Here is a 22,819-nt window from a genome sequence, read left to right as displayed (position 1 = left end):
TTTGGGACGGGTCCCTCAAAATACATCTTGGGTGACATGGACACCTGGCTACGGAAGCGCCTTGACCTATAAAGACTGAACTCCTTGTACATATGTTGTTGTGTTATTGCTTATACCCTGTTATGTATGTTTTCCTAAAATGTGTTTAGTCCTGGAGTACTAAAATTTAACAGGGGGGAATGTGGCACCCCAGGGGGTCTGGTTGCCACAGTGGTAGAAATACCATGTCTGAGAGCGAGCATGGGTTTTCCTGGTCAGGAGCACTCCTGCCCCAGTCCAGGGAGGGAAGGAACCTGCCCTTTATAAACTGGATCTGGGGCGGGGTTAGAGAGTAGAGTCTAGTAGTTCCAGAGAGAGGGACAGAGCAGCAAGGAGCTCTGTAGGAGACAGGAGCTGAAGGCCAGGGGGACTGGAGCAAGCAGAGCTCGTCCTGGCCGAAGACGCAGAGAACCGGACACCGGAGTCCGAGGCGGTGAGGATATTCACATCCAGCAGCAGAAACCACCTGGAAGGGGATTTCAGGTCCTCTGGCCATAGAAAGCCCGGAGGCTCTGTCACAAGCAAGGGACCGGCACCGCCATCGAGGAGCGGAAGGCACCAAAGGCCCCAAGTAACCAGCCATACGGGTGAGCACCACACGGTACACTCAGGGACGTGGGCTGCTACACGACTACAGCAGGGTAGCCAGGAAGAGTGCAGTCAGACGGGAAGGCCTACACCTCCACCTGGCCAGGGGGACTCTTGTTCGCTCACAGACTGACCAGGCCTCTAACGTTAGCCAGTACTCCCGGCAGGGCCTTCTTCATTACCAACAGTAAAGACCCTGAACTGCACTGCACAGACTCTGAGTCATTTCTGCTGCGCCCATGCACCACAACCCTCACCATCTACACACGCTGCCCTGAGGCTATACTCCTCCCGTGGGGAGTTATACTACCCTCTGCTGCGAATACAACAACAGCCTCAGCAGTCTGCCCCGCAACGGTGGTTCTCAGTGACCGCAATCCACAGGTGGCGTAGTCGGACATTTAAACATTACAAAACCAAAGAAACAGATCCGCCACTGGTTTGACCACCCTGAGCCACGGGACCGGGTCGCCGCCACGGAGACTACAACCCCTAGCATTACACAGAGACCCGGCTCCGGGTATTCCCCCCAGGGGCGGGTCACTGAGATAAAAGAAAATTTATCTGAATGGCACAGGTATATAGAAACTCAGCCTAGCAAAGGGATAGAGGGGCCAACTCTTCTTCCTTTACAGGAACCCCTGGACAGAAGAAGGGAAAAATTGTATCGGCAAAGGACCAACCAGACATCTCAGAAATCAACTCTGTGGTATCTGCATTATAAAAAGCTATGTGACTTCTGAAAACATCCACAAATATCCCAATTCTCATAGGTGAGACCATAAGTTTAAGAATTGAGAGGTCACATCCATAGTACACATTGTTTTTTTCTTTACGGACCACTAAAAACCCATGATTGCTGCTTAGAATATGAGGTCTCTTCAGTGGCACTGTGTTTTTCACAATACCAAGTATCTAGTTAGTTTTATGGCCGACATCCACCTCCCAGTAATGTTCACCACTCTGAAACCCAGGCATTCCTAGTTCATAAAGCCCTGGCTCAAAGAAAGCGTTGCTATATCTGGCCTGAGGGAAGGATGTGTATCTGACCTGTTTAAGACTTTGTGATACAAAGAGATTAGGGTTAGCACTGATGGGGTTGAAGAGTAGTGTTTTTGTCATTGGTTTTACAATATGCCGTATTCCTCTCCATTCCTGGACTTGGTATGGTGATATGTGAGTTATAGATGGTACACTAAATTTGGACATCTCCTTCAGTTGATCTTGCAGGTTCATCAAATGTTCTGTTGCCTCATTTAGCATTTCTCCTTTTTCCAATTTCGCCAGAAAATCAGTTATGGCAGTGGACAAGCCTAACAATGAATGGACTTTGGCTTCCAAATTCTTAACAGATGTTTCTACTGAATCCCCCTGTTTGGCAATACGTGTTTCTTTTTCCTTTTCCAGATACTTGTGGAGGTGATGAAAGGATTTTTAAGCCTTTCCCTGTAAAGATTTCCAATGAAACATGTTGTGTGCAGTTTTTTTTCATAGTCTTGAAACAGCTTCCATGCAGCCTCCTGCAGGTAAGTCCGCTTGTGAAAAACTTGGGTACCTTTATCTTCTTGAAGGACAAGGCATGGTGGACTCTATGAGGACATACAGTGGGTACGGAAAGTATTCAGACCCCTTTAAATTTTTTACTCTTTGTTTCATTGCAGCCATTTGGTAAACTCTAAAAAGTTAATTTTGTTTTCTCATTAAAGTACTTTCTCCCATCTGCCTACTGCATCTCTGGAGCTCAGCCACAGTGATCTTGGGGTTCTTCTTTACCTCTCTCACCAAGGCTCTTCTCCCACGATTGCTCAGTTTGGCTAGACAGCCAGGTGTAGGAAGATTTCTGGTGGTCCCAAACTTCTTCCATTTAAGGATTATGGAGGCCACTGTGCTTTTAGGAACCTTGAGTAATGCAGAAATTCTTTTGTAACATTGGCCAGATCTGTGCCTTACCACAACTGTCTCTGAGCTCCTTGGGCAGTTCCTTTGAGCTTATGATTCTCATTTGGTCTGACAACCACTGTGAGCTGTGAGGTCTTATATAGACAGGTGTGTGCCTTTTCCAAATCAAGTCCTGTCAGTTTAATTAAACACAGCTGGACTCCAATGAAGAAGTTGAACCATCTCAAGAGGGATCACAAGGAAATGGACCGGATGTGACTTAAATATGAGAGTCTGGGCAAAGGGTCTGAATACTTATGACCATGTGATATTTCAGTTTTTCTTTTTTAATAAATTTGCAAAAATTTCTACATTTCTGTTTTTTTTTTCAGACAAGATGGGGAGCAGAGTGTACTTCAATGAGAAAACAAACTTAACTTTTTAGAATTTACCAAATGGCTACGATGAAATAAAGAGTGAAAAATTTAAAGGGGTCTGAATACTTTCCGTACCCACTGTAAGTCAGGTTCTGGACTAATATTTTTGGTTTAGCAACTGCTGCCGCTAGTTATGAATTTTATGAACGGCGGATGACATGCCCTCATCCTAACACAGCTCCACCTACTTTGTTGTAGTTTGGGGAAAATGGGGGAAAATGGCAAAAGTAGTTACATTTTAGCACACCCTTAAGTTGAACCAAAATTATGCTACTTTTCAAAGCTTTGTACTCCTAAAAACATCATAATATGTACAGCTGAAACCAGAAGTTTACATACACTATATAAAAAGACACATACAGGCTTGGACTGGCCCACAGGAGAACAGGAGAATCCTCCGGTGGGCCCCTGTGCAAGAGTGGGCCACCACCCTCTTATATTTTCGGCCCTTGGCACAATATACTTGACTCACTATGTACAGACAAAAGGCAGCATCTTATTCTTTTAACAATCTGCCCAGTTCATTGTTATATAAATTTGTGATTGATGATAATGTCACATTTGTATGACGCTGAAAAATGGGGTCCTTTTGTTGGTTACTGTTGGGCCCTTGGCACCCCAGTCCGACACTGCTTGTGTCACTTGTATTCGGTGGCTCTGTGTCCCGGTCCTCAGTCTTCTATCAGGTAGTTTGTTGTGTAGGACATATACTATTTTAGTGCCCTGCCCCATCACAGAGATCGTCCCCTCTAACAGTTGTAATGTAACTTGGGACAGGAGCTGACATTATGATGCCACAATGGGTGAAGATATACTGTATGTGGTCTGCCATCTGTAAATGGCGCCCCTATAATTCCTGCTTCTACTTGAGGAATATTGAGGGTAGTAATGATCACTCCCATCATTGTAACTGTGTAAAAAAAGTCAAGACAGAAAACCTCACATGACACTTTTACTTTCTTTCTTTTTATCTTTTATTGGAATAGCAATAAGCAACATTGTAATAAAAATATTACTGGCCCTTAAAGAATTTAAACTATGATCGCAGTGACTCTCAGTCAGGCCCATAGAGACCACAGAACTAGCTTTGGTCATTGAGGACCGGCTGAGAGCCACTGGACCCAAAGATCCAGAGGAAGGCGAAGAAACCCCCCGGAGAGTTCTGCCTCAGGGGGGGAAAAAATTCCTTCCTGACCCCAGTTGTGGCGATCGGATATTTCCCTGGATCACGTCTGTCCTGCTGCATATTGCTGTATATATACATGTGTTATAGGCTTAGGAGAAGGAAAAGAGAAATAAACCCTGCTGAAGAGGAGCTTACTATCTAATATACAGGCTGCTCCTGAGGGCATGCAGAATAATGTACACCCTGTCCTAGGAGCTTACAATCTAATATGCAATATACAGGCTGCTCCTGAGGGCATGCAGAATAATGCACACCCTGTCCTAGGAGCATACAATCTAATATATAATATACAGACTGCTCCTGAAGGCATGCAGAATAATGTACACCCTGTCCTAGGAGCTTACAATCTAATATACAATATACAGGCTGCTCCTGAGAGCATGCAGAATAATGTACACCCTGTCCTAGGAGCTTACAATCTAATATACAATATACAGGCTGCTCATGAGGGCATGCAGAATAATGTACACCCTGTCCTAGGAGCTTACAATCTAATATATAATATACAGGCTGCTCCTGAGGGCATGCAGAATAATGTACACCCTGTAATAGGAGCTTACAATCTGATATACAATATACAGACTGCTCCTGAGGGCATGCAGAATAATGTACACCCTGTCCTAGGAGCTTACAATCTAATATACAATATACAGACTGCTCCTGAGGGCATGCAGAATAATGTACACCCTGCTTCTAGAAGCTTACAATCTAATATACAATATACAGACTGCTCCTGAGGGCATGCAGAATAATGTACACCCTGCTTCTAGGAGCTTACAATCTAATATGCAATATACAGACTGCTCCTGAGGGCATGCAGAATAATGTACACCCTGTCCTAGGAGCTTACAATCTAATATATAATATACAGACTGCTCCTGAGGGCATGCAGAATAATGTACACCCTGTCCTAGGATCTTACAATCTAATATATAATATACAGACTGCTCCTGAGGGCATGCAGAATAATGTACACCCTGCTTCTAGGAGCTTACAATCTAGTATACAATATACAGACTGCTCCTGAGGGCATGCAGAATAATGTACACCCTGCTTCTAGGAGCTTACAATCTAATATACAATATACAGGCTGCTCCTGAGGGCATGCAGAATAATGTACACCCTGCTTCTAGGAGCTTACAATCTAATATACAATATACAGACTGCTCCTGAGGGCGTGCAGAATAATGTACACCCTGCTTCTAGGAGCTTACAATCTAATATACAATATACGGACTGCTCCTGAGGGCATGCAGAATAACGTACACCCTGTCCTAGGAGCTTACAATCTAATATATAATATACAGACTGCTCCTGAGGGCATGCAGAATAATGTACACCCTGCTTCTAGGAGCTTACAATCTAATATACAATATACAGACTGCTCCTGAGGGCATGCAGAATAATGTACACCCTACTTCTAGGAGCTTACAATCTAATATATAATATACAGACTGCTCCTGAGGGCATGCAGAATAATGTACACCCTGTCCTAGGAGCTTACAATCTAATATACAGACTGCTCCTGAGAGCATACAGAATAATCTATGCCCTGTCCTCGGAGCTTACAATCTAATATATAATACACAGGCTGCTCCTGAGGGCATGCTGAATAATGTACATCCTGTCCTAGGAGCTTACAATCTAATATACAATATACGGACTGCTCCTGAGGGCATGCAGAATAATGTACACCCTGTCCTAGGAGCTTACAATCTAATATATAATATACAGACTGCTCCTGAGGGCATGCAGAATAATGTACACCCTGCTTCTAGGAGCTTACAATCTAATATACAATATACAGACTGCTCTTGAGGGCATGCAGAATAATGTACACCCTGCTTCTAGGAGCTTACAATCTAATATACAATATACATACTGCTCCTGAGGGCATGCAGAATAATGTACACCCTGCTTCTAGGAGCTTACAATCTAATATACAATATACAGTCTGCTCCTGAGGGCATGCAGAATAATGTACACCCTGCTTCTAGGAGCTTACAATCTAATATACAATACACAGACTGCTCCTTAGGGCATGCAGAATAATGTACATCCTGTCCTAGGAGCTTACAATCCAATATATAATATACAGACTGCTCCTGAGGGCATGCAGAATAATGTACACCCTGTCCTAGGAGCTTACAATCTAATATACAGACTGCTCCTGAGAGCATACAGAATAATCTATGCCCTGTCCTCGGAGCTTACAATCTAATATATAATACACAGGCTGCTCCTGAGGGCATACTGAATAATGTACATCCTGTCCTAGGAGCTTACAATCTAGTATATAATATACAGACTGCTCCTGAGGGCATACAGAATAATGTACACCCTGTCCTAGGAGCTTACAATCTAATATATAATATACAGACTGCTCCTGAGGGCATGCAGAATAATGTACACCCTGTCCTAGGAGCTTACAATCTAATATATAATATACAGACTGCTCCTGAGGGCATACAGAATAATGTACACCCTGTCCTAGGAGCTTACAATCTAATATATAATATACAGACTGCTCCTGAGGGCATGCAGAATAATGTACACCCTGCTTCTAGGAGCTTACAATCTAATATACAATATACAGACTGCTCCTGAGGGCATGCAGAATAATGTACACCCTGCTTCTAGGAGCTTACAATCTAATATACAATATACAGACTGCTCCTGAGGGCATGCAGAATAATGTACACCCTGTCCTAGGAGCTTACAATCTAATATATAATATACAGGCTGCTCATGAGGGCATGCAGAATAATATGCACCCTGTCCTAGGAGCTTACAATCTAATATACAGTATACAGACTGCTCCTGAGGGCATGCAGAATAATGTACATCCTGTCCTAGGAGCTTACAATCTAATATACAATATACAGGCTGCTCCTGAGGGCATGCAGAATAATGTACACCCTGTCCTAGGAGCTTACAGTCTTATATATAATATACAGGCTGCTCCTGAGGGTATGCAGAATAATGTGCACCCTGTCCTAGGAGCTTACAATCTAGTATATAATAGCAGCTTACAATCTAAGGCTATGTGCCCACGATGCAGAAATGCTCTGGATTTTTCCTGAGCGTTTCTGCATCTTCCTGGCAGAAAAAAACGAATGCGGATTGTTCATGCGTTTTTCCTGCCAGAACATGCGGATGTGATGCGTTCTTCACATGCATTTCCGCATGCGGGTGTAGAACGAGCAAAAAAGCTTGTAAAAGAACTTCAACGTGACGTATCAAGGATGGAGCGAGACTGCCATCTACTGGCCAGAGACAGTCAAGCGGAACCAAAATATACAAAGGAAGTTGCAGGGAGGGCAGATTCAGAGGCTGGACCCGATCAGGTGACTTCCAGGAAGGAGTTGAGAGAGATAAGAGGCCAGCGCGCCAAACCTGAGGAGTCTTTGGCACCAAGCAGCAGAGAGGAGCAGACGTGCTCCCTGCGTCCTGAGAAACCCCGCGTGACAGGCCAAATCCTGAGGCCTGAGAGGTGCTCCAGCCGGGCACCGGTAAAAGAGCTCCGGATCCCTCACAGTTGTGACTCGAGTGCTGTGCCTGCTGAGGATACTAGGAACCTGATTGCGGTGCTGAGTGAGTTAGCGGAACCCGATGTCGGCCGCCGACAGACGAGGTCTGGACCCCCCTATCCGAGGCTCGAGAGACTGCCCCCAACAGCCAAGCAGAGAGGAGCTGCATACGTGAGCAGGGCCGTCACTTCCACTGCTCACCCACGGTACCGGGGACAATTGGGTTTACGTACTCAGGTTGGGAGGGGGACGGTTGGGGCTAAAGTAGCACAACGTGATTTAATTGAATTCATCTGGAAAGAGACTCACGGCCTAGCGGGAATAACCGGTGACCCCCGCTAGGGCCAAATTCACGGTTAAGGAACTTGTGTGGTGCTTCTCATGCTTGAGGGCATCACCTTACTTTAAGAGACTGCGCCTTATTTTAAGAGACTGCGCCTTACTTTGAGAAATTTCGTATTTTTCTGATATTTCAAACCACTGTTCATTACCCATTGTTGCTAATCCCTTGTTTCAGTATACCTGTTGTATAAAACTGTTTACAAACATCCCTGACTGTTCTCGCCTTGTGTCTCTGTGCGTTGCATTCCGGTACCTGCATTACGCGGGTTGACAAGCGCTTTCCATGCGATTTTAGCATCACTTGGAAAGTGCTTGTCAACTTGGTCACACTATATAAATCCATGCAACCGGCATGGATTTATATACTGTGACCGAAAGAATGTTTAAATATAAAAAATAAATCTATACTTACCTTCTGATGGCCCCTGGAGTCTTGATTCACTCCGTCCTGGCTGCCGGCAGATCGTGGCACACTGAAGGACCTGCCGACGTCAGTGTCAAATGTCCCGTCACATGACAGTGACGTCAGCACAGGTCCTCCAGTCCATCGCGATCTGCCTGCAAGGGAGGATGAGGGCACCGCGGGCCATCAGAAGGTAAGTATAACATTTATTTTTTATTTTATTCTTTTTTTTACAGTTTTCTATGGTACCCGGGTCCGGAGGAGAGTCTCCTGTCCTCCACACCTGGGTACCATCCGCACATTGAACTCATGTATTCCGCATGTGCTTATCTAGTGAAGCGGAATACATGCGTTCTAATACAAGTCAATGGCGGCGAAAACGCAGAATAATGCACACCCTGTCCTAGGAGCTTACAATCTAATATATAATAGGAGCTTACAATCTAATATATAATATACAGGTTGCTCCTGAGGGCATGCAGAATAATGTACACCCTGCTTCTAGGAGCTTACAATCTAATCTACAATATTTGAAGGTAGCTTACCGAGGGGTTGCTGCGGTGCAGCGGGGTCACAGGAGGCAGTGTCGCTGCTACAGAAGGCCGGTGTCGGCAGGCCCTGGGCTCTCATAAAATGTCGGCGTTGGTGAGCACAGTCCCTTTTCCCATTGATTGCCCCGCAGCTGGCTTTGGAAAAATGGACGCTGGAGGAGGCACATGCATTTCCCGAGATCTCAATCTGCGCATGCGTCGCCTCCAGCGGCCATTTTCCCAAAGACCACTGCACGTCAATCAATAGGAAAGGGGACTCCTGCTCACCGGTGCCGACATCTTATGAGAGCCAAGGGCCCCCAGCATCGCCCCACTCCTGCTGTCATCGGCCCCCTGAAGCAAAGGCCCTGCATCCTGTGACCCAGCTCCACCGCCGACACCCCCGGTAACCTACCATTAAACGGACAATAAGAGGCACCACCATTTTATTTTTAAAAAAATATTTTCCACCCCAAAATTTGGGGTGCGTCTTATGGTCCGGTGCGTCTTATAGTCCCCAAAATATGGTAATGGCAATGCAAGTCTATGGGTCTGTGAAAAAATTGGATGTGGATAACATCTGAGTGTAGTCCAACTTTCACTGACTTACAGAAGGGAGAAGGTGAGAAACCTTTTGTTTCTCCTCTCCACGTCTGAGAAAAACTGATGCCACGCTGATCAAAGTCTGATCAGAGTCTGTAACTCTATTTCGCCGTTGGCGTTGCTTCAATTCTGCTTATGATATCCTATGGTTCCAGTTCTGATCCTCCTGCTGCCATTAAGCTACTACGTTCTCCGTTGTTTCTGCTCGGCCGTCCTACTGCGCCATCGTCATCTGTCAGTGCTTAATTATAGCTGCTCATCTGAACTAGATGAGACATACCACCTATCATTACAAAAAAAGAGGATTAAATGATAGGTCCTATTTAAGGAATCATCCTGATACCCAAGAGATAACACGTCACTCAGAGATGTTTGCTGAGATTTTTTAGGGGTAAATAGTGTAGTTCAAAACTTCACCACAATCACCCCACAGCTAACACCACAAACATCCCACAGCTACACAATGTGTGAATGGGGCCTTAGTGTAGAGTGAAGAGCTACCTACATGGACTGGTCTTCCTCAAGCTGCTGCCTCTGGGACACAAGATGGTTCAGGATTAGAACCTTACACATTCTGTACCAATTGTGATGTCATGTGATATCTATGATGCCATATGCCCTGTGATGTCATGTCCCTTGTGATGTCATAATAGCTGCCACTACTGAGTTATGTATCAAGTTTCCAACATCAAGGAAGAGTTGAATTAATAAAGCAATATCACAGGCTGCAAATAACCACCGGCCTAATTTTTAATTGAGTCATGACGCACGTTACAACCTAAACATTTCCACCCTTTTATTCTAATCTCTATCACCTACTGTTCTATGAAGTAAAGGAAAACACAGGACGTCATACTGCAATTCCTGATAATGATAAACCGTCAGTTCCAGGTCCCCCCTGATCCAACAGGACCAAGAGAGCTAACAATGGAGAATTGTACCAGTCTGCAATTAAATTCAGCTTATGAAAACCCTATGTTTTGACAACATTAATGGCAAAGCTACCCAAAAATGGAACCAAATGGAGTGGTCTCAACTGGCCCACCCCTTTCTATATGCTTTTATTAGAGCACATGGGTGTCATAGAGGTCAAAACCAGCCGATTGCTGAGGGTCTTCAAGACCTCTGACAGATTATCAGTTGATCGACAAGCAAGTCCTCATTTAAGGAAGGGGTTGTCCACATTGTCCAGCTGGGCTCACACTGGCATACTAATTCATCCAAATGTGCAGATTTTCCTTGGAATCTGGTCAATAACATTTTTTTAAATCATAGAATCACTATAACAATCACAGCACAGGACACATGACCCAGCGCCATTTGCTGAGATTTTCAGGTTAATGATGCAGTTCTGAATCCCACCGCTAAACCCCCATCTATACAATGTATGAGTGAGGTCGTAAGTGAAGAGTTTCCTACCTGGACTTGTTTCCTTCAAGCTGTCGGGCTCTAATGAAACAAGATGGCTCAGGTGTTACACTTTGTACATTCTATACCAATTGTGATATCACATGTTGTCTATGATGTTTATGTGCTTTGTGATGTCATCAGAACTGCCTGTTTAACCCCTTCCAACCCAATGACATACATTGATTTTGTGAACAGGCTATTTGGACACAACGGCGCAGACAATGAATGAACAATAGTAATCATCCAAAATTATAACTATAGGGACACACACACACATACATACAGGTGCATCTTACTAAATTTGAATATCATCAAAAAGTTAATTTATTTCAGTTCTTCAATGCAAAAAGTGAAACTCATATTATATAGAGTCATTGCAAACAGAGTGATCTATTTCAAGTGTTTATTTCTGTTAATTTTGATGATTATAGCTTACAGCCAATGAAAGCACAGAATTATCTCATTATCTCAGTAAATTAGAATAATTAACAAAAACACCTGCAACGGCTTCCTAAGCGTTTAAAAAGGTCCCTTAGTCTGTTTCAGTAGGCTCCACAATCATGGGGAAGACTGCTGACTTGACAGATGTCCAGAAGGAAGTCATTGACACACTCCACAAGGAGGGTAAGCCACAAAAGGTCATTGCTAAAGAATCTGGCTGCTGATACTGTATCCAAGCATATTAATGGAAAGTTGAGTGGAAGGAAAAAGTGTGGTAGAAAAGGGTGCATAAGCAACCAGGATAACCGCAACCTTGAAAGGATTGTTGAAGAAGTTGGCCACTACTTTTTATGATTGCCCCAATCGATGGACCCTGTGCCCCTAAGTGTTTTTCTAATTACCTCCTGCTGTCCTTCTTGCATGTGAGCGGTGCTATCGCTGGCTGCTCACAGGCATCATGCGATCCCCGGCTGCAGCCAGCTCTGACATCCGCTGATGTCACGTTAAGTTCTGGCTGCAGCCGGGGGTGACTTACTTCTGCGTTCCACGGTGGATGCTGGGCTGTGGGCGGGATTATCCTGTGCGTCACACCCAGCATTCTCCCTCTCCCCATTCATTGGGAAATGGCGAGGTGGATGCTGGGGGTGACACTCCCACAGCCCAGCTTCCAATGCGGGGACCGCCTCACTGATGTCACGCCTCACTTGATGTGACATCAGCAGCGGGTCACATGATGCCCGTGAGCAGCCAGCGATAACGCCGCTCACAGGCAAGAAGGACAGGAGGAGGTAATTAGAAAAACACTTAGGGGCACAGGGTCCATCGATTGGGGCAATAATAAAAAGTAGTGGTTAACTCCTTTAAGAAAAGGCCATTCAAAAATTTGGGGGAGATTCACAAGTAGTGGACTGCAGCTGGAGACATTGCTTCAAGAGCCACCACACACAGACGTATCCAGGACATGGGCTACAAGTGTCTGATTCCTTGTGTCAAGACACTCATGACCAATAGAATACACCAGAAGCGTCTTACCTGGGCCAAGGAGAAAAAGACCTGGACTGTTTCTCAGTGGTCCAAGATGTTGTTTTCAGATTAAAGTAAATTTTGCATTTCATTTGGAAATCAAGGTTCCAGAGTCTGGAGGAAGAGTGGAGAGGCACACAATCCAAGCTGCTTGAGGTCTAGTGTGAAGTTTCCACAATCAGTGATGGTTTGGGGAGCCATGTCATCTGCTGGTGTAGGTCCACTGTGTTTTATCAAGTCCAAAGTCAGGGCAGCCATCTACCAGGAAATTTTAGAGCACTTCATGCTACCCTCTGCTGACAAGCTTTTTGGAGATGGAAATTTCATTCTCCAGCAGGACTTGGCACCTGTCCACACTGCCAAAAGTACCAATACCTGGTTTAAAAACAACAGTATCACTGTGCTTGATTGGCCAGCAAACTCGCCTGACCTTAACCGTATAGAGAATCTATGGGGTATTGACAAGAGGAAGATGAGAGACACCAGACCCAACAATGCAGAGGAGCTGAAGGCTGCTATCAAAGCAACCTGGGCTTCCATAACACTTCAGCAGTGCCACAGGCTGATTGCCTCCATATCACGCCGCATTGATGCAGTAATCGATGCAAAAGGAGCCCCGACCAAGTATTGAGTGCATTTACTGAACATACTTTTCAGCAGGCCAACATTTTGGATTTTAAAAACATTTTTCAAGCTGTTGTCATAAAGTATTCTAATTTACTGAGATAATTACTCTTGTGTTTTCATTGGCTGTAAGCCATAATCACCAACATTAACAGAAATAAACACTTGAAATATATCACTCTGTAATGACTCTATATAATGTTTCACTTTTTGTATTGAAGAACTGAAATAAATTAACTTTTTCATGATATTCTAATTTAGTGAGATGCACCTGTGTTTGTATGTGTATATATATGTTCTAGGTGGAGTATCGCAGTGTTCAGGATTCCGCAGAATTGATCAGTGTTCTGGTCAGTATGAGAAGTGAGCTGCAGTCTGCAGCTGAAGAGATTCAGTGACGCGTGCTCTGGTCTCCCGTGATGTATAATGCTGGGAGGAGCAGTCAGCAGTACTCAATGGCACTAGCACATGACATGCTGCAAGCACGGCAGCACACACGTATTAGTGCTACTGATTACTATTCACTGCTCCTCCCAGCATTAGACATCCTGGCAGAAAGCATGGGTCACTGAATCTCTTCTGCTGCAGTGCAGACAGCAGCTCACTTCTCGTACTGACAGAACACTGATCAATAATGTTGGATCCTTGTCACTGTGATACCGCACCTGGAACAACCAGGGAGAGCGATGCTGCTGTTGGTAAGTCTAACAGTGATTGGCAGCAGAGCAGCCAATCAGTGTTAGTTCTGTTTGTGGCCTCTCCTCTGCACTGACCGCACAGCTCAGGTAATGAAGCACAGAGAGATAGATGGCTCCTGCTACATCACTCACCAAAAGTTAGATATATAAAGCTGAGCAGGATTATCACCCATAACTAAGTGAGCCCCCGCTAACACAAACAGTGAGTGTCATAGGGGGCTTAACTTATTGGTGATAGAGTGTGAGAGGGCTCAGTCACTAAGGGAGGATTTCCCTCATTTTTTTTGTTTCACCCCTGACTGACTGAGCCTCCCCTGTATTACCCCTCACTGACTGAGCCTCCCCTGTATCACTCCTGACAGAGCCTCCCCTGTATCACCCCTGATTGAGCCCACCCTGTACCACCCCTGATTGATATAATGTCCCCATTTTGGTATAATGTTCCCCATCCTGTGCCCCATGCTATAACCATGTCCCCCCTCAGGTATAATGTCCGCCATCCTGGTGTAATATCACCCATCCTGGTATATTATCCCAATTCTGGTATATTGTCCCCATCCTAATATAATGTCCTCCATCCTGATATAATGTCCTCCATTCTGATATAATGTCCGCCATCCTGATATGATGTCCCCATCCTGATATAATGTCCGCCATCCTAATATAATGTCCCTATCCTGATATAATGTCCACCTTCCTGGTAAAAAGGCCGCCATTGTGATATAATGTCCGCCATCCTGGTATAATGTCCGCCATCCTGACATAATGTCCACCATCTTGGTATAATGTCACCCATCCTGATATAACATCATCCATCCTGGTATAATGTCCTCCATCATGATATAATGTTCTCCATCCTGATATAATGTCCTCCATCCTGATATAATGTCACCCATTCTGATATAATATCCTCCATCCTGATATAATGTCACCCACCCTGATATAATGTCCTCCATCCGGGTATAATGTCACCCATCCTGATATAGTGTCCGCCATCCTGATATAATGTCACCCATCCTGATATAATGTCACCCATCCTGATATAATGTCACTCATTCCGATATAATGTCCTCCATCCTGGTATAATATTACCCATCCTGATTTATTGTCCTCCATCCTGATAAAATGTCCGCCATCCTGCTATAATGTTCCCCCAGCTGGTAGCGGACTTCTGCGGGCCACCAAGGGTAGCGCACGACCTCACTGCCATATGCACCCTATCATTGGCAAGCCGACATATGCTGCCAGCCTCTGATTGGCCGGCAGCGTGTATTGCAGTGCAGGTAGCCAGCAGGTCTCTGCGTCACAATACATTTCAGCAGAATGTGCATCAGAGGATGGACATCCATGTGAAATTGGTGTCGGCGGGCCACATTCAAGCATGGGTCTGGGCCAGGTTGCACCCTCTATGACCGTGATCATTACGCCACTGCTTGTTTTCTATGTTTTAATATAACAGTAACAGTATTGCAGTATATAGTGGAAATATTGATCTCATATGAATCCAGCCTAATGCTGGCTTTCACAGGAGTATCAAGATGGGGACGTACAACTGTATGGTAAGCATACAGGCACATACCCGCTGTATGTTGCGTGTGAAGTGGGCTCCACTCCTGAGTCAACTCCACACATGCAGATCCTCCTGTGGACATACTGGTACTGTATGTTCATCTGTGCCAAGGGATTAATATTTTGAATTGATTTTATGCATGTGCATGTGGAGAGGAGCGTCCTTATCCCGGCACTGGCTGTCTTAAAAAAGGCATGGAGCAATGCATTTATATTACAACCTTTTTTACATGCATAAAAAGTTGTAATTTGTACAAAATTATATAACTATGCAACATTTGACACACTGGACGTCAGCTCTTTTTTTTTTACATCGAGAAGTTTGCTACCATGCTTACAATGTTGTGTTAAATAATTTGCACCAAATTTATCATTTGGGGTAAAATTTGATAAATATGGAATAGTGGAGTTGAAGTGAGTACACAAGATTCGGCCCAAATTTTGCCATTTTTGATAAATGTGAACCATTGTGTTTTTATGTCACACCACAATATTAGCACATTTTATCTCACAATTGGTGGGCTTGTATTATTTCTATGTAGCTATATAGTGGGCCCCAGGAATGATTTTCTCTAGTGGGCTCAAGACACACCACTCCGACGCTGGACACATATGCATGTTTTTCTCAATATCTGACATGAAATCAGAATAAACCTTTCCCATTTTAGGTCAATTAGGATTACCATTATTTTTAATATTTGTCAAATGCCAGAATAATGAGAGAGAGACAATGTTTTAAGGCATTTTTATTACTTACTTCAAAGTCAAAAGTTTACACACACTAAGATTACTATGCCTTTAAACAATTCTGGACTGCCCATATGATGATGTCATGTGTTTGGAAGCTTCTTTTGGCAACATCTGAGTTAATTAGAGACACACCTGTGGATGTATTTTAATGCACACCTGAAACACAATGCTTCTTTGTGTAGCATCATGGGAAAGTCTAAAGAAATCAGCCAAGACATACGGAAGAGAATTGTGGACTTGCACAAGTCTGGCTCATCCTTGGGTACAATTTCAAGACACCTGAAGGTGCCTCATGCATCTGTACAAACAATTATACACAAGTACAAGCAAGATGGGAATGTCCAGCAATCATACCACTCAGGAAGGAGAGGAGTTCTGAGTCCCAGAGATGAATGTGCTTTGGTCTGACATGTGTATTTCAACCCAAAGACAAAAGCAAAAGACCTAGTGAACATGATGGTGGAAGCTGGTAAGATTTTGTCAATATCCACAGTGAAATGAGTACTGTATCAACATGAGCTGAAAGGCCATTCTGCCAGGAAGAAGCCATTACTCCAAAAGAAACATAAAAAAGTGAGATTAATGTTTGCAAATGCACACAGGAACAAAGACCTTAATTTTTGGAGACATGTCCTCTGGTCTGATGAAACTAAAATTTAACTTTTTGGGAATAATAACCATTGTTACATTTGGAGGAAAAAGGGAGAAGCTTGGAAGCCTAAAAAAAAAATAATGAGAAAAGAAGATTATGTGGCAATACTGAAGCAACATCTCAAGACATCAGCCAGGAAGTTAAAGCTTCAAATCATAATCAAAATTATGTTAACTAAGTACCCTATATTATTTTCATGCACTATTGCGATTTATTAATTTATTGCAGGGTATTTGTGTATTGTGTTTCTGTCTTTGGTTACTTCCCATAGACATCAGCCCAGGAGAGAAATCACATTAGATAGGTTCCCAGCAAAGAGGATCGCCTTATTGTGGCTGCTGGGCATGCATGAATTGGCCAATTTATGCGCTAAGTATCTTCGCTTTTTCCTACTTTCTATAGCAGTAATGCAATTCAAATTTCATATATGTCATGGTGTAAGTTTAAAGCATGGTGAACACCTCCTTGTGAAGACATTGGGGGGCAATTGTCCATTAAACCATTCTACAATCTGGCCATGTGCTTAGTCCTGCTGCACAGATACCTTCTGCTACTGACCTTCTCATGAGATTTACAGGAACACATTTAGGAGCATTGAGGCTTTCTGATGGCTAAAGTGGTACTTTCTTGAGTGTGATCATAAATTATGGGGGTGGTTAGAAGTTTTAAGGGGGTGGATAGGGGTTTAGGACTTTTGGGGCACCTGCTAAATGTATGTAGAAAACATTTCCATCATTGCACAAGTCAAAAGAAAAGTATTCCGAAATTTTTATTCTCATGACATCAGATTTACATCATATTACACGTTTATTACATCACCTGCCGAAAATCCGCAGTACGAAGTTAAAAATCCAGCCCCCAGTATATACTGTTACCTGACGAGACATCGCCCCATTGACATGGTCCTCATATCTTCATGTGTTCCCGGTTCAGATGCCAGTCACATGGCAGGTGACCTTTGAACCAACTAGATCAAAACTAGACCAAACTAGACCAAACGTATAAAGTTTGTGCAGAATAAAGATAATTAATACCCTGGCATGAGAAGGGCAGATATGGAAATTAGACTCATAAAATAATCATTAATGAGATCTCATCCAAATATCCCTGAGATTTAAAGGGCTATCCCCACTTCAGATATTTATGGCGTATCTGCAGCTTGCTTAGCCATTATCATATGTTCAAGTCATGCACCACTCCACTCCTTTCCCCATATACAGCTACTACTAGCCGCCTTGACTTGAGAAGGTACCACTCTCCAGAACCATTCTCTCGCATCCCTCATTAACCTAGGCGATCACTGTGGACCCTTGGTGTCACTGACAGGACTACATTTGAGTCTGCAGGTATTCTGAGTGGGTGTTATGCTTCTCTGATTTCCTTGGACTTGTGATCACACCCTGCTGTTTGTATTAAACTCCTTTGGTGCTGCTCTATGCCTTCCATTGCCTGCTCCTGTGATGAGGTCTTCAGGCTCTGCTATACTAACCCAGCTAGTCCATTTTTGGCCTGAATGTTAGTTTGGATCAGGACTTTGCCTTTTGGCTAATACATTTGGTTTTTCAGCCTGGTTAATGTGACTCTCTACCTGGATCCTGACCTCAGGGAACTCCTGACAACACTTACCCTTTGGATACTTTGCCTGGAACTTGTAGTTCTTCTCCTGTATCTGACTACTGGCTTTGACATCTAGAAGTATGTGCATACAACATCTTTTTTAGCTAGGTACGCTCTATAACATGCTTGAAAAAGCGCTAAAGAAAAGCTGAAAAGAATGAACATATGCACTGCAATGTCCAAATGGTTCGCTGTGAATATGTTCAGGCTTTGGAGCTTCTTTTAACTGTATGTTGTTTCCAAAGATGCAAAGCGGTACAGTAAACAGTAAAAAAAAAAATACACATAACAGTACAGTACTTAAAAAAGTCCCCGCTGTTGGGAAAAACTGCAAAAACTACAGAAAAGATGCTTCAGGGAAAAAATACACCAGCGTTTCCTGAAGCATCTTCTGGTTGAAGAGCTCGGTGGGCACGTACGCATCTAAAAGATGTTGTGTGCACATACCCTGCCTGACTCCTTCTGACAATGATACTGTCCTGTGTCCACACTCATGTCCTGTGCTCTATAATAGCCTGTGTATTGATGTCACTGCTGCAGCCATCTGCTAATTAGCACATACTGTAGGGACTTCAACCTAAGGCTACCCTGCAGCAAAGTCCAACTCCTTCCAGGGTAAATGGAGGAAACCAAGGCTGCCATAATGTTAACGTTAAAACTACAAGGATCCACCATCTTGTCTAGTAAAAACTTGACAGGATCCACCTTTGAGAAATCTTCTGAATATGCCAATGTTTAAAGTGGGAATAACCATACAAATACATGAAGGCCAACTATTAAGATATGTAAACAATAAATCTATCAATATAACTTATTATCAGGTAAAGGTACAGACTAATATTTAGGCTGTGTTCACACAGCGCCCATCTGCAGGGGTGAATAAGCTCACAAGTTTTCAGGTAACTCTTCAGAGTTACAGCAAACTTGTGCACTAAAGTCTGGCTGCAGGTGGGCATAGCTGTCTGCCACACTGTGAGATGCCAGTCATACAATCCCATGGTATATAAAGACAATATATACACCAGATATTACAACCTTTTTATGGTTCTTGTCTTAATGGAAGACTTAAGGCGTATTCACACTGCATAATTATCATGAATGAGTGTTGTTAAAAAATGCTTGTTTCATAATTATCTTGCCATGTCTGCAAGCTGCAGATCACCAAATTAACGAGCAAAACGCTCGTTCACCAGGCAAAATGATCTTTTAAGCAACACTAAAGTTCACAGTTCTCAGCTATGCATTGTCCTATGTAAAGACGACTCACACCAGCGTGAACAATGGCAGCCTATGTGCACTGAGCTATCTACCATGGATTGCTCAGTGCGTATCTTTTACTTTGGTCTGCCTGTGCAAATAGGTATTCAAACAACCGTCGATCGGTAAAGGTTTACCGATTGGTGGTCGTAAACAGATCCTAACCATCCTAATGTAGTGTAAAAGCTTGAGCAGCAATATATTTATAAAGTTACTTAACTATTTGCAACGATAATATATAAATGCAATGAGAGTGTTAGAGCTGTTGTCTATTAGTGGGTCTTCACCTTGTCTGATAGAGGGTGGTCCTCAGCTGGGGACTTCCACTATGGTGTCTATGTATCCTTATGGGGCATATGGACATAGTCTGTCTCACAAATATGCCATATCAGGCTTTTAAAAGTGTATTCCCACCTTATACATTTATGGCATATCCACAGGATAGTCCACATATGTAGCGTAGAAATAGGTCCAACCAATGGTACCCGCATCTGTCTCAAGAACGGGGTCCTGACGCGCTCTGCTGTCAGTGGAGAGGTGGTTGGAATTCCCATGCAGATGAATAAGAATTCTGACCACCTCTCTACTGAGAGTGGGACACCTCAGAGCCCTGTTCATGAGGTAGAAGCAGGCTCGGTGGTGGGATTCGCATCCATTGTACACTTATGGCATATCCTGTGTATATTCCATAAATTAACAAGCTGGGAATAGCCCTGTAACAAGGACATTTGGATTGCAAAGCTCTAATTTTGGACTTAAACTTACTAAGGATTGCAAAAACAATGTATGTATTAAATAATGATTATAGAATCACTGAATATTGTAGTAGCAGTGACAGTTTTAGAGATTTGTCCCTGCCAATTTTTGTCCTTATTCATTACTCCTAACAATTCAGACAGTCTTACGATGCAGTGACTAAATACTTGATTCCACCTATCCTGCTTCCTTTTTTCTTTTCCCCCTGCAAGGGCAGTGAGGAAACTGATGCAAGAACTGATTATTATATGGGATCGTTCTTTTTTATCCGGTACATCAGTTCTTGTGGTGGACCCTTCAAGGAGCCAGATCAGAAAACACTACATGTTGCGTTTCTTGATCCTGATCTCCTATTTTTCAATATAAACTGGTGAAAAAGCCTAATGACAACTGATGTTGCTTTTGCATCAATTGTAATAAGCTGAGATAAAAGAAAATTTATCCGGATGGCACAGGTATATAGAAACTCAGCCTAGCAAAGGGATAGAGGGACCAAGTCTTCTTCCTTTACAGGAACCCCTGGACAGAAGAAGGGAAAAATTGTATCGGCAAAGGACCAACCAGACATCTCAGAAATCAACTCTGTGGTATCTGCATTATAAAAAGCTATGTGACTTCTGAAAACATCCACAAATATCCCAACTCTCATAGGTGAGACCATAAGTTTAAGAATTGAGAGGTCACATCCATAGTACACATTGTTTTCTTCTTTACGGACCACTAAAAACCCATGATTGTTGCTCAGAATATGAGGTCCCTTTAGTGGCACCGTGTTTTTCACAATACCAAGTATCCAGTTAGTTTTATGGCCAACATCCACCTCCCAGTAATGTTCACCACTCTGAAACCCAGGCATTCCTAGTACATAAAGCCCTGGCTCAAAGAAAGCGTTGCTATATCTGGCCTGAGGGAAGGATGTGTATCTGACCTGTTTAAGACTTTGTGATACAAAGAGATTAGGGTTAGCACTGATGGGGTTGAAGAGTAGTGTTTTTGTCATTGGTTTTACAATATGCCGTATTCCTCTCCATTCCTGGACTTGGTATGGTGATATGTGAGTTATAGATGGTACACTAAATTTGGACATCTCCTTCAGTTGATCTTGCAGGTTCATCAAATGTTCTGTGGTCTCATTTACCATTTCTCCTTTTTCCAATTTCACCAGAAAATCAGTTATGGCAGTGGACAAGCCTAACAATGAATGGACTTTGGCTTCCAAATTCTTAACAGATGTTTCTACTGAATCCCCCTGTTTGGCAATACGTGTTTCTTTTTCCTTTTCCAGATACTGGTGGAGGTGACGAAAGGATTCTTTAAGCCTTTCCCTGTAAAGATTTCCAGTGAAACGTGTTGTGTGCAGTTTTTTTTCATAGTCTTGAAACAGCTTCCATGCAGCCTCCTGCAGGTAAGTCCGCTTGTGGAAAACTTGGGTGCCTTCATCTTCTTGAAGGACAAGGCATGGTGGACTCTATGGAGAGGACATGTCAGGTTCTTAGCTTATTTACCAGATGTTACTGCCAAGACAATAAAGACACTATGGGCTCATTGTTCACGCCGATCTTGATGAGGAGATGTGCTGAAGTTCCTTATTCATGAAGAGGAGCATGCCTTTTCATGAATCAGGAGTGTTGGACGAGTGGTATACACCTCTGTGTATGCCATGTCACAAATCTAACTGCAGTCCCTGCTGGAGTAATATTTTTGGTTTAGTGACTGCTGCCGCTAGTCATGAATTTTATGAACGGGGGTTGACACGTCCTCATCCTGACACTTTCCTGACACCACTTTATTGTGGTTGGTGAAAAATGGCAGAAAATGGCAAAAGTCGCTACATTTTAGCACAGCCTTAAGTTGCACCAAAATTATGCAACTTTTCAAAGCTTTGTACTACCAGAAACATCATAATATCTACAGCTGAAACCAGAAGTTTACATACACTATCTAAAATACACATATGCATGTTTTTTTATCAATATCTGACATTAAATCAGAATAAACCTTTCCCATTTTAGGTCAATTAGGATTACCATTAGTTTTAATATTTGCCAAATGCCAGAATAATGATAGAGAGAATGTTTTAAGGCATTTTTATTACTTACTTCAAAGTCAAAAGTTTACATACGCTATGATAGTAATCATAGCCTTTAAACAATTCTGGACTGCCCATATGATGAGGTCATCTGTTTGGAAGCTTCTTTCGCAACATCTGAGTTAATTAGAGATACACCTGTGGATGTATTTTAATGCACACCTGAAACACACTGCTTCTTTGTGTAGCATCATGGGAAAGTCTAAAGAAATCAGCCAAGAGATCAGGAAGAGAATTGTGGAGTCGCACAAGTCTGGCTCATCCTTGGGTACAATTTCAAGATACCTGAAGGTGCCTCGTTCATCTGTACAAACAATTATACACAAGTACAAGCAAGATGGCAATGTTCAGCCATCATACCGCTCAGGAAGGAGAGGGGTTCTGTGTCCCAGAGATG

The 22,819-nt window shown here is 43.2% G+C and overlaps 1 protein-coding gene and 1 pseudogene across 10 annotated transcripts in view; both read right to left on the bottom strand.

Annotated features, from left to right (window-relative positions):
- Positions 1–744: 744 nt before the first annotated feature.
- LOC141271509 (E3 ubiquitin-protein ligase TRIM68-like) lies at positions 745–18,392 on the bottom strand (annotated as a pseudogene).
- The window catches only part of LOC141272555 (ret finger protein-like 4A), a 96,333-nt gene continuing 89,545 nt past the window's right edge, over positions 16,032–22,819 (bottom strand). For all 10 annotated transcript variants that reach the window (XM_073683397.1, XM_073683400.1, XM_073683395.1 and 7 more), the window contains one exon: positions 16,032–21,801. In XM_073683397.1, the coding sequence (XP_073539498.1) occupies positions 20,806–21,801 (996 nt within the window). In that variant the 3' untranslated portion in view covers positions 16,032–20,805. The remainder of the gene's footprint in view (positions 21,802–22,819) is intronic.

Source organism: Phyllobates terribilis, unplaced genomic scaffold, assembly GCF_046119375.1.
Source record: "Phyllobates terribilis strain yellow unplaced genomic scaffold, ASM4611937v1 Scaffold_5__5_contigs__length_657084704, whole genome shotgun sequence".
In the NCBI taxonomy this organism is placed as follows: domain Eukaryota; kingdom Metazoa; phylum Chordata; class Amphibia; order Anura; family Dendrobatidae; genus Phyllobates; species Phyllobates terribilis.
The sequence above is the reverse complement of the archived record's forward strand: the minus strand, read 5'-3'. Positions and strand labels throughout refer to the sequence as shown.